This window comes from Alligator mississippiensis, chromosome 13, assembly GCF_030867095.1.
Source record: "Alligator mississippiensis isolate rAllMis1 chromosome 13, rAllMis1, whole genome shotgun sequence".
NCBI classification, from domain to species: domain Eukaryota; kingdom Metazoa; phylum Chordata; order Crocodylia; family Alligatoridae; genus Alligator; species Alligator mississippiensis.
In genome coordinates, this window is record NC_081836.1 from 7,090,119 (window position 1) to 7,107,148 (window position 17,030).

General features: G+C 39.0%; 1 protein-coding gene across 7 annotated transcripts in view; it reads right to left on the minus strand.

Moving 5' to 3' along the window:
• Positions 1 to 17,030, minus strand: part of VPS13D (vacuolar protein sorting 13 homolog D) — a 189,632-nt gene that overhangs the window by 68,522 nt on the left and 104,080 nt on the right. For 4 of the 7 annotated variants that reach the window (XM_019476110.2, XM_059716348.1, XM_059716349.1 and 1 more), the window contains 5 exons: positions 14,523 to 14,672; positions 13,004 to 13,100; positions 10,737 to 10,888; positions 6,069 to 6,203; positions 5,676 to 5,843 (listed from right to left, as the gene is read on the minus strand). In XM_019476110.2, coding sequence (XP_019331655.1) covers positions 5,676 to 5,843; positions 6,069 to 6,203; positions 10,737 to 10,888; positions 13,004 to 13,100; positions 14,523 to 14,672 — 702 coding nt within the window. Of the gene's footprint in view, positions 1 to 224; positions 772 to 5,675; positions 5,844 to 6,068; positions 6,204 to 10,736; positions 10,889 to 13,003; positions 13,101 to 14,522; positions 14,673 to 17,030 lie in introns of those variants that run through there. The other 3 variants (XM_006264472.4, XM_006264471.4, XM_059716351.1) reach the window with 2 other exon arrangements.

Genomic DNA, 17,030 nt, shown 5'->3' on the forward strand with positions numbered 1-17,030 from the left:
AGTCTCTGAAAGGAGAATAAGTTTAGGATTTAGTATTATTTTGCTTAAGGGGGGGAAATAAAAAAGAAAGGTTTTGATGCAGGAATTTGAGTCAGTCCTGTCCATATGGCAACTATAGGAACCTCTACAGAGAAAATTAAATTCCCGCAGGTGCCTATATTTAGGATCAAAGTACTTTTTAAAATACAAAACTTGTGATCTCCAAGGGATAAAAACTGCAAAAGTGTCTGAAGTGAACTTTATTTAACCTACAGTTTTGTGCCAACTTAAATACACCGGACCACTCCACTTGAAAGAAGGTATTTACCTACTGTGTGTTCTAAGATGCATGGAAAAACCATTACAGGAATGATCAACAGAACTATAAAATAGAAAAGCCATAAAATGAAAAAAAAAAAGAAAAAACGCAGATAGAACTCGTAAATAAGCTTACTTCTGAATTCACTCAGGCACACTTACCTATTTCTTGATTAAATAATTCAAGTTTGGTTTGACATGGTTGTGTGAACAGGGCAGATCTAGCTATATTTATATCTTGTGAGCTAGCTCACCTTAAAACCCAATACAAATTTTATTTAGGGCTCTTAGGAAACCAGGTAACTGAAAAACAAATAAGATCTGTGAAAGTTTTTCCAACCACATGTGGCTCCTGAGCATTACATATGGAGGATAGTTCATGCACTTTTGGCTGCATTTGTTGCTAGTTCCACAGATTTGGTTGCACAGATGAGAAGGAAAAATTTCCAGTACTGCTGAACCAGGTGAAAACTTCTGCAGAAAAAGCAGACACACCAATTAATCATACTCTCTCCAAAGACAGCACCAGCAGAGCAAGATGAAAATGATCTATTGGTTTTGGTCATGTTTCTGTTGAACAGTTGCACTCAAATTTGAGTTTTTCCTTCTTGTATTTAATAGATACTGTTTTGGGGTTGGTTTATATATATATATATATTTTTTTTTTTAACTTACTGCAGCTTATTTGACTAATTTTATCTGAAAGGTAAATTGTGGATTACACTGTCTAATGTTGAATCCCAATGTCCAACAACGGTGCAGCAAACAGGGATGGAGCATGCACCTAGTCACCACAATGCCACAAGCAACGTAACTGGCTCTCTGCTAAGAGGAGTCATTTTAGAGAAAATGACCATGCATGGAGCTCCTCAACAATTAAACCATCCTCACAGATAAGCATGGGACTTGTAGTGACAGGACTTTCAGCCAGGAAGGATACAAGACCTGAACTGGATTTCAGTGGGGAAGAATATGAGATTTGTGCTCTGTAAGGAATGGGGAGGGCTCCTTTTTCCCCTCAAAGGCCAATGAATTAGAGGGGGATGGAACAGAGGGAAACTCATGTTCTGGTCTTGTCAAATAGAAAATATCATCAGTGACAACGGGCAGCATCATGCCCGAGATCCAGTTTCTGGAACTTAAGGTTTGACCATTCCCTTCAGGTTGGTTAAGGGCAGGTTAGAGGCTTGGCCGGAGAACACAATATTCTCTCTGTATAAGACTAAACTTCACCTTGGGGGGCTGTCCTACCAGGGAGCATTTTTTAAGAGAAAGGCAACTAATTTATATAATTCCTCTACCAAAACTTAAAGAAATGAAGACAATGGAGAACATCACCATGTTACAAACAAACCAGATGGCCAAGTACGTATAGTTAAAATGCACAAAGTAATTAAATTCTAGCTTGAGTGAAATGGGGTTTTCAAATACCAATGTAGAATGGAAAATTCAAAACAGGTAGCTATCTTATTTCCTTTCCAAGAAATAACTCTCCTCCAGTCACAGGTATTGATGCAGCATCTTTCTTTCTGCAGACATCAAAGGCAATTCAGACTTGCCAGAGGCACTGATTTTTGGCCATGCCCTATAAAAACCTGTCAACTAGGCAAGTATGTCCAACTTATTAAAATATCCAGTTCTCATTAGAAGATGAAACTAATGACATGATTTAACAAGAGGTCAACAAAATGACAACCAAGAACTTCTAAGGTGAGGTTGACCAAGGGGAGAGGTCAGTCCCAGAAAGATGTTCCTGGGTAGTAATAAATTCTCCATTCTGGAGCCTGATTTCTCCCCAGTCTGCGACATTTGGGATGTAGAAAGAAAGAGACAAATAGTACATGGGGAGATTTTCAAAGGCACAAACAGGAACTAGGTGGCCAACTCCCATTGAATTTCAACGGGAGTTTGGCATATAACTGCCCTTTGTGCCTTTGAAAATCTCCCCCACAGAAACCCTGGTTACAAATGACTTGGAAGTTCAAAGAATGACCTTGCCCTTGTGGGAAATGCACGAAGGCTCGTGCCTTTTAAAGGAAAAGATTTATGAGACTCTTACTGCAGATGTGCTTACAACCAGAAAACACTTTTTTTATGGAAAGGAGATGCGAGAAAGAGAGAGATGCCACGGCTGGAAAGAATGGGTTATTTTTTGTATCACTGCTCGCAAAGAATACAGACACAAGTGTTTACTTGGAAAGAGATACTACCGTAAGCAAGCTCAATACCGTTAAGTGCTCTACAAGGGACTTGGACAAGGCTGTATGTGTGATACTGGCAGCACTAAGAGATGAGATGAAATTCTGGGAGACGGGAGCCATAGATTTAGACAGTGCCATACGAAAACTAAAGACAGCTGGAACACCTTAATGTTCCTTTCTCGACATGCGTCTATTTTGTTTTAGCCCAACAGATAGAAAGTTTATTAGGAACACAGGCACCTTTGTGATTATACTGCTGATCTACGAGGCACTGTGTGTAGAGCACTCTCATGGTGCGATTAAATGCTGGACCAGCATCCAAAATCTGGACATGCCCCTGCTCTCATCTGAGCCACTGCATTTGTTCCTACTCTGTTAACTGGTGAAAAGCAGCCTTGTTTTACAACTTGAGTTGGATGGAAATGTGTCACTGGGCTTTATCCTATGCCTCTGGATAGCAACTGTAACATTCCTTGGCCAAGATGCTGCGTAGGACTGACTGTCTATTGACTGCCTAACTAAACCAAAGGCCTCCTTTTATGTGGAGCACTGCCTGTGATGTTCTGTCCCGGATAGCATCCTACGACTTATTTACTTATAGGATCTTCTACAGATTTTAGCTTCTTCTACGATATGCTGCAGCTATAAGTTTGCAGGACTGGATCAGAAGGTGCCCCTCCCTTAGGATACCAGAGCCCAAACACTGCAGCATCTCAGACCTTGACTGAGTATCCTGCGTGCCCCAAATGTTCTTCCAGTCTGAAGAGGCCAGTTGGTGTCTGTGGTTAGGATTTGGTGGGAGGGCGAGGAGAGGGCAAACTGTGAAAGCAGGATCCTTGATTACATAATCGTCTTCCCTGCTAATTAAGAGTGGATCCCATTCCTGATCTGATCCTGTTGGGAATTAATTTATGCCCATGAACTGAAAACTCAGACCTGCACATGTGCAATGTTTCTTGTGGTGTAATTTTATGCAGGGACTAGAAAATACACATCTGCAGGAGAAAACAGACTGATAACACTCAGCTCCATCATACTGTGGAACAGAGCAACTGGGTCACGCTGATACTTTTTCTAAATTACACTCGGGCCTTCTCCTTGTGTCTACTTCAGTCCTATAAATCTGGACTATTATAAAACTTTAGGCTTGGAGCCTTGACTGCATCATATCAACAAATGCGGCATATCTGTCATGCTTTACAGCTAACCTTTCTCTGGGTTGCAGCGTGCGCAAGAGAAGCTGACGTACTCTTGTTGTCTGACATGCAGTTGTTGTTAACCCACTGTATATCGTTCTGAAGGATCAGATCTTTAGATTTTAAAATTCAGTGAGCAATTTGGGGTAAGTAATATAAATAGACTTTAGTCATACACTAGATTACAAACAGGTCGATATGATCACAGTGCATCTTTCTGGTTCTTGCAATTGTTTTCCCCTTCCATACCTCTCTGCTGTCATTTCTAAATTAAGGGGGAAAAAAAGAATCCTCCTACCATGGACAGCCAGTGTCTGGGATTTCCTAGGAAAGAAACACGCTGACAAGTCGAAGGGCATAGACTCGGCCCCTCAGGACGCAGCTCTGTACGTGTTGTCTGTTAACTACCACCTTTTCAACATGTGCTGCACAGAAGGAGGACAGTCAAGAAATTAAGCTTGCACAAAGTAGCAAAAAGGGAAAGAAAGACTCCAGCTCTAGTACAGAGTGCAACGGCACAAGAATCATTCCTTTCCCATAAAGATACAGATCTTTATTATCTGCCAAATCTTCCACACCCCCAAAATAGTCTGCTCAAGATTATTTTAAGCTTTGTGTAAATAACTGCTGCTCATTATGTGCTCCTTTTTTTTTTTTTTAAATGACGAGAAGAGGTTACTTCTGACTGACAATACTGGATTTGGTTGCTTTAATCTTTAGATGCCTAACAATTATGAAAAAGCAACATTAAGAGACTGAACTCAGAAGCACTGGTATTCATGCTCTTAAAAACTAGTTTGTGCTTTACTTTTTGTATAGTTTAAGTTCCCACGTAACTACCATGTTTCTCAATCTCTTCCTCCCTGGCAAACTGAAAATATTTTTAGGACCCACTATGATCTCTGAAGGAATCATATTTGAGTAATAAGTCCATTTCTTCCCCCATCCAGAAGCCCTCATAAGAGGAAAATATTATTCTAACTTTGCAAACAGGGAATCTAAGTTAGAGAGAAAAATTTGCCCAAGATCACAAGGTCCTTTCCAAGAAGGTTAGAAACATTAACTACTCACACGCTATAGATGTCAAGCTACTTATACAGTGCCTAGCACAATAAAGCCCTGGTCTATAAGGTGGGTCTTTTAGAGGTACTACAATACTAACACTGTAATCGTAATTCAAGGAGTTCTATTAGCAGGAAGTTGTACGCTTTGAGCAAACCTCATTTTCGTAATACTTACAGTACCTAATCGGCTTGCCTTTGCTTTCCTCCAAAGTAAAGAAACACAGTCATCATGTAAGAAGGTTATTTTCTTAGCTACATTTAATCTGAAGATTTATGTCCCCAAGTCCCCAAACCATACAGCTCTATACAGTTTTAAGGGCAACTCTGAATAAATTAATTATTTTAGCATTAAAGAAATCCATTTGAAAAACTTGCTACTAGGCAGTGTGGGAAACAAAGCTCAAAGGAAATGCTCAAAATTTCTCAACTCTACTCAAGGATCACAAAGTATTTGCATATTCACATTGACTTAACTGATTAAACTCCAAAAAAACAGAAAACATGTATGTAGTCCAATGCATTAGCCTTAATCATCCTCAGATCCCTATGAGCGCTCTTGAATTCTGGAATTTAACAACAGAATAAATATAGTTTTGGTTCAAGACCAAGTCATGCTTTAACTATGATGGAGAATTACTGTTACTAACTAGGGACTTGAGCTTCAAACACTAATGCACATGAGTAATATCCAAGCACATCCATTGATTTTAGTGAAGTTTCTTTTCATGTGTAAAGCTAAGCACTGCCTCAGTGTTTGCAGGACCTTTGCACCAAGTAGTTTGCATAGAGCAAACGAGTCCTACAGAAACTAAAATTCTTTCCTACCTGTTATCTGATGGGCTTGAATGCATCTGCAGAGGTGAAATGCGCAATTTATTTGCAGTTTATCAACAGATATTCATAATCACAAGTATTACCTTTGCGGCAGAGTTTGAAACGCCATGTGTGACATTTCTTATAAGGCCACCAACATTTCCATATTTTATTAGCCCTGTAACGCCTTCTGAAACATCATTCAAGAGACCCATTGGGTTGCCAAGGAAATCCACTGAGCCCAGAATCCTCGCTGCCTGACTAAGCAGTTCCTGGAAAAAGATAGGAAAAAAACCCCCGAATTCTTCCTTAGCTGTTTTAGTTAATGGGGCAATTTATTTACAAATAACAACTTTTTATTTTTTTAAACAACATCATTAACAATTGCTTATTGAGATACTGATTTATTCTCCTGGTTTTAAAAATGTCTCTCCGATAAAGGCCTCATAAAACACTTCATTTAGATTTCTAATGGATAAGATTTACTTGACACTCACCTCTTGAAAGTGCTTAAGGATATCATTAATGATAAACTCTTTGGTCTCATACGGGTGGACCCTGGTGAATGGATCCAGGTTAATCACGGCATCTTCAAATCGGATTAGAGGAAATCCTAGCGTGCTTTTCAATGCCTAATTAAATAAGACAATGGTATTACTCCCTTTAAGGTCATCTGACACCTCATCTATGGCACTAGAATGTATTTCCAAGTAACCAAGACTGAGTGAATCATCTCTGCCATTTAAATAGTCACTCTGTAATGCTGGTAATAGTTATGGACCCTTTCATAAACTGGCTATTGAGAAACTGTTTGAACAGTACTTATCTACTAGTCAGTAAACAAGCGCCCATCCTGATGCAATCGTCACTTTTCCACAACTTGATACAATTTTAACGTCAAAACAAAAAGTTCTCAGAAAATGTATTTCTAAGATTATCATACTTAGTGTTGCTTCAGCTATTTATTCCTATTTTTGTTCAGATATACATGATTACACAGATCCAAGTCTGGAACTGGAAACTTCCTTTCAGTACTTATTGGATGGGCCATGGGAAGTTTTTCACTTTTCTTGAGTACTGAGGAAGAATTGTATATTTAGAGATGGGATAATTTCCTGGAAGCTTCAGGCAGTAATATACCTCTTCATTATCTGGTTCAGTGAGACTTACTTAAAACAGGCTTTTTGAAGTTGATATCATGAAGGAAGGTATTTGTACTAGCGAAAAGAATGCAGGCCAGAGTTTTTATCAGCGTCTAAGTTAATGTGATATGTATGGTAGATACACTGTATCTAAGCCTAAATTTAAATTCAGTATTTGCCTAAGGGTCTATGCATTCAGAAGGGCACTGGAAAGGGTACTTGGTACCAAGCCATAAACATTTTTATTTATTTTTTGCTAACAGTGCTGCTTTTGGGATCCTATAATGTCCTGTATCATGAACATTTTAGAGATGTTATTACAGGTAAGGTTACCTATGCTACCTTGGCAGTAGCCAAAGAGATGGGGTGGAAATAACAGCAAGAGAGGAAAGTTTCTATCTTTTTTTTTTTTTTTTTTTAGTAGAAGGATGACAGAAGAGATGAAAGTGGTGGGAGTGTATGGGGGAACTGATCATCATCATCTTAGATGATGTCAATGAGAAAGTAAGATTGAAAAGGACAGTGCCCTTTTTGAAGTGCATTCAATGGGTTTAAATAAAAAGATGTGGATTTCAGGGGTGTCAACTGCAGCTGTTGGACAGTGTTAATATGTCTGGTACCGAGTCACAGTGTAGCTGAGATAATTCTGCTCATCTCAGAACTTATACAGTTCATTCCGATTCATGGAAATGACTCAGAAACTCGGTCTTAAAATTCACAGAAGTTTAGGGTTGGCATTGGCAGTACTTTTCCCATTCATGAGCCACGACTCTAAATCATTTCTGATTCTAAGAAGCGACCACATCAGCAATGTTACTGACACCATTGTCATGGCATATTATGTACAGGAAAGAGTTTACAGGAAGCTAGTGATACTTGGTTTCCACAGTGAATGCTACACAAGCAGCACCATACTTTATGGTCTCTTGTCTTAGTTTTGCTTAAGATCCTAAATAGTTTGGAAAAGGGAATTCAGAGGGGAAAAAGAGGAAGGAAGGAAAAGAGAGAGACAGCGAGAGAGAGGGAGTGATTGATTAACAGGTAACGATAAAAGATGACAGTGACATTTGTACTACAAAACATTTGGAAACTGCTCATAATTTTAAATTCCTGGAGGCTTTTCAAGGAAAATAAATAAAATAACAAGCATGAGGTATGACATTAAAGACAACAGCAAAGGAAAATAAAAACTACTGGGGAACGCTCTACTTTTCATTACCTTTCTTTTTAAAAGTTGTAAGGATATGTAATCCTCCCCCCCTTTTTTAAGTGACAAATTATTGAAGCATTTATTCAGTCATGTACCTAACATCAGAGTTTATACTACATACCTAATGCACTGACACTCTAAAGTAACAAGAAGTCTATGATATTTGTTTCTTGGTTTTCCTAAATTAATCTTCTCGTGCCAGGCTAAAGCGTACAGCTTAGTCAAGTAACATGAGTTATTCTGCCACCTGCCGGCCATTTAGTTAAGTTACATAGCCGGTCTAAATTAGCACAGGGGAGAAAAAAAGCCATATTTAGGCAGTAATTGAAGAGTTGTTAGCAACCCAGCTCCTTATTTACACAAATAGCCTTTTCCTACTGAAAACTAAAACGCTACAGCAAAGCAGACTGATCAAGAGAGGCACTTAATAAAACTTACATTATTTATTAGGCTAACATCACACTAAATAAGCAGTCTGGAAACATTTGAAATGGCAGGAAAAAACTTGGCTATAAAGATAAACTGTCAATTCTTCCTTTGCTTTGATGTGCAACTACTGTATACAACACAGAGCATGCTGGACCTCCCTTCTCTGAAAGTAATATATAATATGTAGCTACAGATTGGCTTGATGAGAAAAAAAAAAAAAGACAAAAATATATGCCTAGATCTTTGGGGTAATGCTGGCAGATGGGGGAATGCTAGGACATGCCTCCCTTTTTAGAGGAAGCAATGCTGGTTTCTTTAAAGAAAGAAAGAAAATAGCAAGGAGTGTAAAATAGCAAGAGCCTGTAAAATTTTCCAGCAAAAGTTGTTAAGATTTTGAAAGGACTATAAGTAGCTCTAGCTAAATGCTGCCTGTGTCTGGAAAATGCATGTTTCTTTCCAACTGGATCGGCCAACTATACAGGCCTCCATGTTCTGTTATCGCTTCTCCCCAATCCTCAGCCAGAGCTGGAGAAGAACATTCCTGGGCCGATGAGAAACAGTGAAATCTTATGTTTTAAATCGCTTCTTAAATCACAAGCTGTGTCTCAGCCTGCTCTTAGGCTGCCTTTGCTTACAGCATCATTTCTTCTAAAAAAGATGAGCACGTGGGGTTGATGCTCTCACTTCCCGTGCCTGAGCCCTCAGCCGGATTCCTGGGTCCTCCTCTTCATCCCATAAACCAGGTTTACATTCTTCTGCAGCTTTCATGCTGGCAGAGGTGGAAATGGACTAGATAATGCACCAGATTTCCCAGTCTCTTATTTCCATGACTCTGTTTTTCAAACAAAAGCAGCATGCCCTCCTCTCTCTTCTCTTTAACTGTACAGTGATGAACATAAGAAGGATTAACAGTGGCAGGGTTCTGTTCCGGGGAATTATTAGATTTGGACTTTCTCCACCACTACAGGTGCCAGTACAGCTGGGTGGAGAAACATAATCCTATTTTGAATCAAGCTCTTGAGGTCTCGAAATTTGTTTTTGTTCAACACTGGAATGAAAAAAAAACCCCCAAAAAACCTCTTCCACAGTTCTCATGAAACAGAACTGCATCGAAACCTGTTTTTGCATCAAAGGGCCATGCTTTTGATTTTTCTTTCTAGAAGGCCACATGGAACCAACTTCTCACTGACATTAAATGAACACTGCAAGACTGCAATTCTCAATTTGAAAAAAACAACAACTGTTTTTTAACATCTCTTCCTATTCTACTCCTAAGAGTTGAGAAGTTTGGTTGCCTTTCTTCTTCAATATTAAACACTTCCCTGTTCCCTTCAAATGGAGGCATTCTTTCTGTAATCTTTTCAGAGTATTACTGACATTTCTAGAATTCCCTGTAAAGCAACAATTTTGATGCAGTTCACCACGCAACAGAGTTGAGAAGCACAGGTGCACTTTTGCTACTGAAGGTGCATTTTTGTGCCTCTGATGAGAGTTGTATGCCTTTTGCATTAGTGAAAAGTATTCAAGTATTTTTGAAGCAGACACTGCAAAATGCCTTGGCAGCAAGCAGGCACAAGTGATAGCAGCAAATTATTTTTCCAGTTCTGCATACCTCTGGCAAGAACTGTCAGATGACTTTGGGGCCAGGCTCATACTGGAGCTGCTAACTTATTCTGAATTTAAAAAGCTCACAGATGTGACTATTAACAGCATTACTGCAATAAGTAACAGCTGAGCTGCGAAAAACTATTCTGGAGCTTAATACAACTCTCAATTCTGGGTACAGGCATTTTTCAAAGGGAGGGTAAAAATGGGCACACTAACGGCTGCCACACTGTTCACTACTCATTCTATAATTATTTTCAAAGGATTATAAAGAATTCTACAGAGGTGCAGAAAAGAGACTGGAAGAGGAAGGGAAGCAACTGAGACCCCATATGCAGGCGAATATTTACTGCGGTTCCTGCTGACACTCTAAGTTTATTAAAGTAAGAGAACTCTTCAGAGCTGGGTGAACAGAGTGCAGTCTGCAAATGGAGCATACGATAGTTATCTCCTTAAGACGAATAATATTATGCAACTCTTGGAATAGACTACTAAACATCAGCCCTGTAGTAGGTTCATTTCATATCTGAACTGCCCCTCTCTCTTTGAGGCAGGCAGGGTTCAAAGGATACTATAAAGGCAGATGATGGTTTAGAACACTAAATCTGTCAGCTTTTTGATGCAAGAAAGCTTGTGCAAGAATTTTACAATTTAGGAAGATACCGAATACCTGGCAATAGATAGCAGGCAGCATCTTAAAACCTGAATACCCTTTCCTCCTCCAGTAAAACTTCTGTTTGGAAAAGGCATTTGATCAGAAGGCACATACACTGGCTTACCTTCAAGTCTAAAGGCAGTTTGTTGGAAGTGAAGACACTCAACTTGATCTGTGGCACACTGATTTTGAGATTCTCAAAGTAGTATCGCTTTTGAGCCCCACCTTGATCAAGAGTCTTTTCGTGGAGGTTTTCATCATATTTTTCAACTTCTGCTACCAGGAGAGAACAGGGGAATCAAAACAAGTAGTTATGAATACATCTATAACGACGAATGCACATTTTATACATGTTTATTAGCTTTAGGAAAACTATCTGCCAAAGATTATGAATGGATCCAGCAGGCACACATAAGATCATGACTTTCCTATGTTTAGTAACACAGAACATATCTAAGTTGTGATGTGGGTGAACCTGCATAGATTAGTGTTTTCAGCTCCAAACCCAAGTTGCCTACTTGCAGTTATTAAAAAAAAGTCTGCCCCCCAACTTCCTAACACAGGGGCGGGCAATTATTTTGGGCAGACGGCCGCTTACCGAGTTTCAGCAAGCCATCGAGGGCTGCATGACAGGCAGCCCAGGGCAGATTAATATTAATTTTCTAAATTTTTTAGGGGCCCCGCAGGCCGGACTGAATGGTTTGGCGGGCTGCATCCAGCCCCCGGGCCGCATTTTGTCCACCCCTGTCCTAACACAACCTCATATATCTTAGAGTTCAGTCATGATGTTTTCCTTCACAGCCAGTTTATACTTACAGTTCACATACGAATTGTACAGTTCTTCTCTGCCACTTATATATAGAGGATATAGAAAAGCTCTTTGGAGGACCTTGATGTGTGTGTGCGTAGCCATGTGTGAACACAAAATAATATTGGCTTCAATTCTTCTTCTCCCACTCTAAAATGGAGTTGAGAAACCTCCCGCCCTACAATTTCCTTTCCCCCCGCCCCCATCTCCCTTTACTTCAGCTGGGAGATAACATGAGGACAAAAACAACTCGGGTACAATCTCATGCGACATAACCTCTAGTTGTGTTGCACCTTCTGGAAAGGAGCACAACGGGATTCCTGCTGTTTCAAATAAAAAAGGCAAACTGACCCTTTGTGTGTTCATTTTAATGTCCATAAAGCCTTCTTTATAAATTTTAAAGGTTAATGGCTTTTTTGCCATTTACCCTTAAACATTTTACCAAATAATCTTCATAGCGTTTGTATCTTTGATGACACTAGCAGTGTCTAGTTAGTGTAAATACTGAAATGTCTCTTGAGAAAGCAAGGAAAGAATACACAAAAACAAAAAGAATGGCAAAAGCAATACAGTACATCGAGAGGATAAGCATTAGCGTGCTAGCCTGATGCTCAAAAGAGCCTGGTTCAATTCTCTGCTTTGCTAAAAGGCTTCCTTCTTAACCTAGAATAAAAATCGTTTGGTTTCTCTCGGTCTCAGTTTCCTATATTTAAGATGGGGACAAAATATTTGACTTCTTTCACAAGGGAGTTAGGAGCATAAATACATCACAGATTGAGAGAGACTAGGATGCCACATCAACTGGAACCAGAAAAAAGGTCTAAAAGGTTGGTCTACACATGAAAATTTATTAAAATAGCTGTTCTAAGCCAGTTATTTCAGTGCAAATCCTCACTTAGACATTCTTGTTCCGTAACGTCAGATTATTTAAAAAAATATTCCTGAATTGCTCTCTGATTAAGTTTCCAAGAATAGATAAGCCCTAAAAGAGAAGGATCAGAGAGACGTCTCTGAGATTAAGACAGTCAAAGGTTTGTTTTGTTTCAGCTGAGAGCAAGGAAACTTTCATTATAAGTAAAGCCAAGCATATGGAGGTCACAAGTTAAGGAGCTGGGCCAGCCTATTTTTTCCTCCTCGTTTAAGAAAGAGGAACTGGCCCAGGAACAAATGAAGAGAGATCTCCATTTCTAGCCTTTGGTTTGTTTAATAAACAAACATTACCAAACAAATGTGGCTTGCTAAATTAACATCATTTCTTTTATACTAGTTCGGGTAAATCCAGATACAGGAACTGAAGAGGAATTTTCAACTTCCTCCCATAGGGTTTCAGCTGAGCCACCACGTACCGGACAATACAACATTACATGGGTCACTCGCTGCCTGAATTTTGTTAACAAATACCATAGACTATGTAAGCTGCTCTAAAAAGGCTATTGATACATCTAAGCCTTGGAGTGGAAGTTTCCAGGCAGCAAAAGGCATTCAATCTGATAATGGAATTTGCCAGGCATTTTGAATTAATTTTGTATGCAGACAAAGACATTGGCATATTGTGGAACTGACCTTGTAACTTTATACTGTACCTGATTCTGACTGATCATAGCCAAAGAAACTCAATAGTTTCAGGAGTAGTTTCTCCTCAATTTGGACTGTGAACCTCCGAGCTGTGATCATCAGATGCTACAAAGATAAATGCATCTTGATTTACAGTGTGAACAATAGAAATAAAAGCCACCTAAGGCATTAAGTGAGGAGGTCTGTTTTAACTTACCCAAGCTCTTTTAGAGATACAGTTTCATAATGTTTCAAGTCTCACTCCTGCCTTAAAGTTACCAGAAATTTGGTAGCAGTGAATTCTACCTGCTTAGTTCTTTCAGTTATTCGCACTCAATTACTAAACATTACAGCTTCAGAATTAGTGCTATCAGTAGGACTCTATGATAATGCAATCATTTTTTAAAAATAGGGTCAACGTTAAAAAAAAAAAATAAGGACGCTTTGAAGAGTTAAGTTCCATACTAGTCTGATAACTTACCTAGGTTTTTCACTGAAATGTAGGCAAGAAATAGCGGATGTTAATTAACATTTTAAGTTATGCCATTTAGAATAAGGTTTCTGTTACAAGTTGACAGTGATTCATCCTAAGAACCAGTGAGAAAATTTATCACTTAGACAACTCATGAAAAAAGATTAGCACAGGGGCGGGCAATTATTTTGGGCGGAGGGCCGCTTACTTAGTTTTAGCAAGCCATCAAGGGCCGCATGACGGGCAGCCAGGGGCAGAAAAACATTAATTTTCTAAATTTTTTAGGGGCCCCGTGGGCCAGATAGAATGGCTTGGCGGGCCGCATCTGGCCCCTGGGCCGCGTTCTGCCCACCCCTGGATTAGCACAACTGATCAGGCTTGCCAGCTTCAGCACCAGTTAACACCTTGAAGAATCAAAGGTTTGGTCCAATTTGATACAGTCTACAATCCACTACAGTGCTACAGAGGATAGCCTTCAGCCAACGAATTAAACTCAGGTCCTTGCTTTCATTCTTGAAGATGGTATAGAAAGATTTTTTTTTTTTTTTTTATAAGAACAAAGGATAGACAATTCCTTAATAATGCACTATAGGATACTTTCGTACACAGAATATCCTATGAGGCTACTGGGAGGATGTATACCTGGAACATATATCCTAAAAGGTACCTTTAGAAGACAAAAGGTCCTCTCAGCCTCAGAACTAGATCACAACAGACTGCAGGCCATCGCCCAGAAAACCCTTCATTAGCCTGCAAGACAGAAATGTTCTACAGGCTGGTACTTTATTTCACTAGGCTCTACTACCCTTTATTTAGACCATTTAAAAACTAGTGACATGTAAAATTACTTAAAGAATATTGTCAGGCAAGGTTCTTTAAGTAGATGTAATATCTTTTATTAGATCAACTGGGCAGTTGGGGAAAAAATGTTCTTTGCAAGCTTTCAGGCACAGTCACCTTTCATCAGGCATAGGGAGTCTGCTGTTCTGAGACTCCAAGGAAAAGAAAGAAATACAGTAAGGAAGACACCATAAGGAATACAGTGACACTTAAATGCGCTACATTCAAGAATTTACCTTGTATATATCTGTTAGTGCATTCTTGCTGGGAAATTTCATTGCATTTAATTGTACTGCGGGGCCTGTCTCAATTGCTTTATTTTCACTGATTATTGGGGTCAGAAAGAGCATGAAAGGCTGAGTGGTGCCAATAAGCTGGTTATCCACCTACAACATTAAAAAGAAATCACATAATTATTCAAAATACCTAAGGACGCAAGATAGAATCTAAGATCCTAGAATTAGCTGGAAGGGACCTCGGATGGTCATCTAGTCCAACCCCTGCTCAAGGCAGGACATCCCTTTCTAAACTATCCAATACAAGTGCTTGTCTAGCATTAAAAATTAACAACCAACCAACCCTCTTGTGCAATTATCAAGTACAATGTTCCGAAACACCAAGAGTATCCTAATTTGTCACAAGATAAGGGTGTTACTACTATCCTGCCGCTGCAAGTATGGGAAGCAGTATGTTAACATGCATTTGAAAGATCTAAGAAAAGCCCACAAAGGAGAGCTGTTTGTGTCTTGCGACCCACAGATACAAAGCTACCCAACACACTACATTTTTCTTAATATTCATTGCCAAAAATGCTACAGCTAACAGCATGTAAACATTAATATGAATACAGGCAGAGAAAAAGGATGCTAAGCAAGATGGCCATGTGTGATCAGAATTTTTAGACCAATCACAAAATGTTTATCAACAAAATTTTTTTTTTTTTTAAATCGATTTCTCCCCATTTTAAGTTTGAGTCTGAGACATGACCCCCCTTTTCAATGTAGTCAAGGTATTCTATAGATATGTACATGAACATATTCTACATATATGCATATCATTGGTATTGAGCAATAGTTTACATATTAGGCACAGGTTTCACAAAAATTTTAAACTATTTAAGAGTTCTGTGCAGATCTCAGATTTGTTCCTGAGCTCTGAATTTGAAACACCAAGCTCAAGGAGCAAAGATAAGGTGAAAAGGCCAAGTCCTGAAATGGCCTGTTATGCAGGGGCATTATATTTTAGTAAATACAGCATGAAAGACAACAGCATTCAATCATCCTACTGAAGCTATGTATGGCAGCAGTGTGCTATAACTTTCTTTTCCGACTTCCAATCTTATGGTGACATCGGCGATCAAACAGGGAGAAAAAGTTTTGTAAGGTTTATTTACACTGCAAAAAGATTCTGACCTTTTCAACTAGGGACTTTTTCAGCTAGGGGAAAACATGGTGTGGAAGAACTAAGTAGTAATAAATAGTCTGGTGTCTCAGTGGTCAGTACAGGTACTCCTCCTTTAACGTCATCCCAGTTAACGTTGTTTCATTATTATGTCACTGATCTGTACAGAACATACTCGTTGAAAGTCACACAAAGTTCGGTTATAACGTTCTTTGGCCACCACTTGCTAGTAGGTAACTACTGTGACATAATTGGATTTGCTTAACGTAGTTTCGGTTAGCCGCATTTTTCAAGAACGTAACTACGACGTTAAGCGAGGAGTAGCTGTATAAGGCAAAAGACAATAAAGCAGCCCAGGTGCAGAACATCAAATCTGGATCTGCAATCAAACTAAAAGGAAAGATTAGTCTGAATCCTCATCTGTTCTGCGTGTAGGCAGAAAAAGCCAAAATTGTCAAAATAAAATTTCAAAAGTAATCACCCTTAATTTGCCATCTGGCATGTAATGACAAAAAAGGGAAAACTGTCTCAAAACTATTTTATACAGGACCAGTGTGCCGGTTTTACTACAGTATAGATGGAAAGCATAATTATTTCACTAAACTATTTGTATTCGAGTTGACCTGTTGGTTTTTATTGCTATGCCTTGTTGGTTTTTCTTTATGGGACTGATCCAAAACCAACAGAAGACAATGGAAAGACCATAACTGACTGAAATGAACTTTGTATGAGGCTTCCAAGGTTGCAAGCTGTTTCCAGTATAATCCTGATTTCGCTTCCTCTAAAATCCATAAAATGAGATACTTGTCTCACAATTAGTCAAGTTGCACTTGCAGCCAACACAGAACATTTTTTTCCCAAAATTGGAAGAGAACTCAAAGGGATTTCTGACTTATGATTCAGAAGGAACTAAACTTAATTACAGATGAGATCTTATGACTTAACACTAATTATACTGGGATTATGCTATCCACACAGCTTTCTTTGAGGTCACACCCAGTACATACAAGAATTTTATATATTCCAGATATATTGCATATATCTGTGGTTCATAATGTTCAAACTCTGCAAAAAACATAATGCAACCGATATTCGTTTTGATGGAAGCAGCGTTAAGGTAGCAGAGGTGACTTGGTTGAGAAGTTCAGCTTTAACATTGCATTTCCTGTTGGGGTTTTCCGATTAGTACTTCTAACTTCGATGCTTTTAAAAAGCATCGATCTCAACTGTAGCATCATTTCAAACTTTGTCAAGTTCACCTTGACTGCTAGATCAGTCAAAAAAGAGAGACATTTTAGTTGACAGATTCAAGATACAAAACACACATTTCGATGAGGATATCA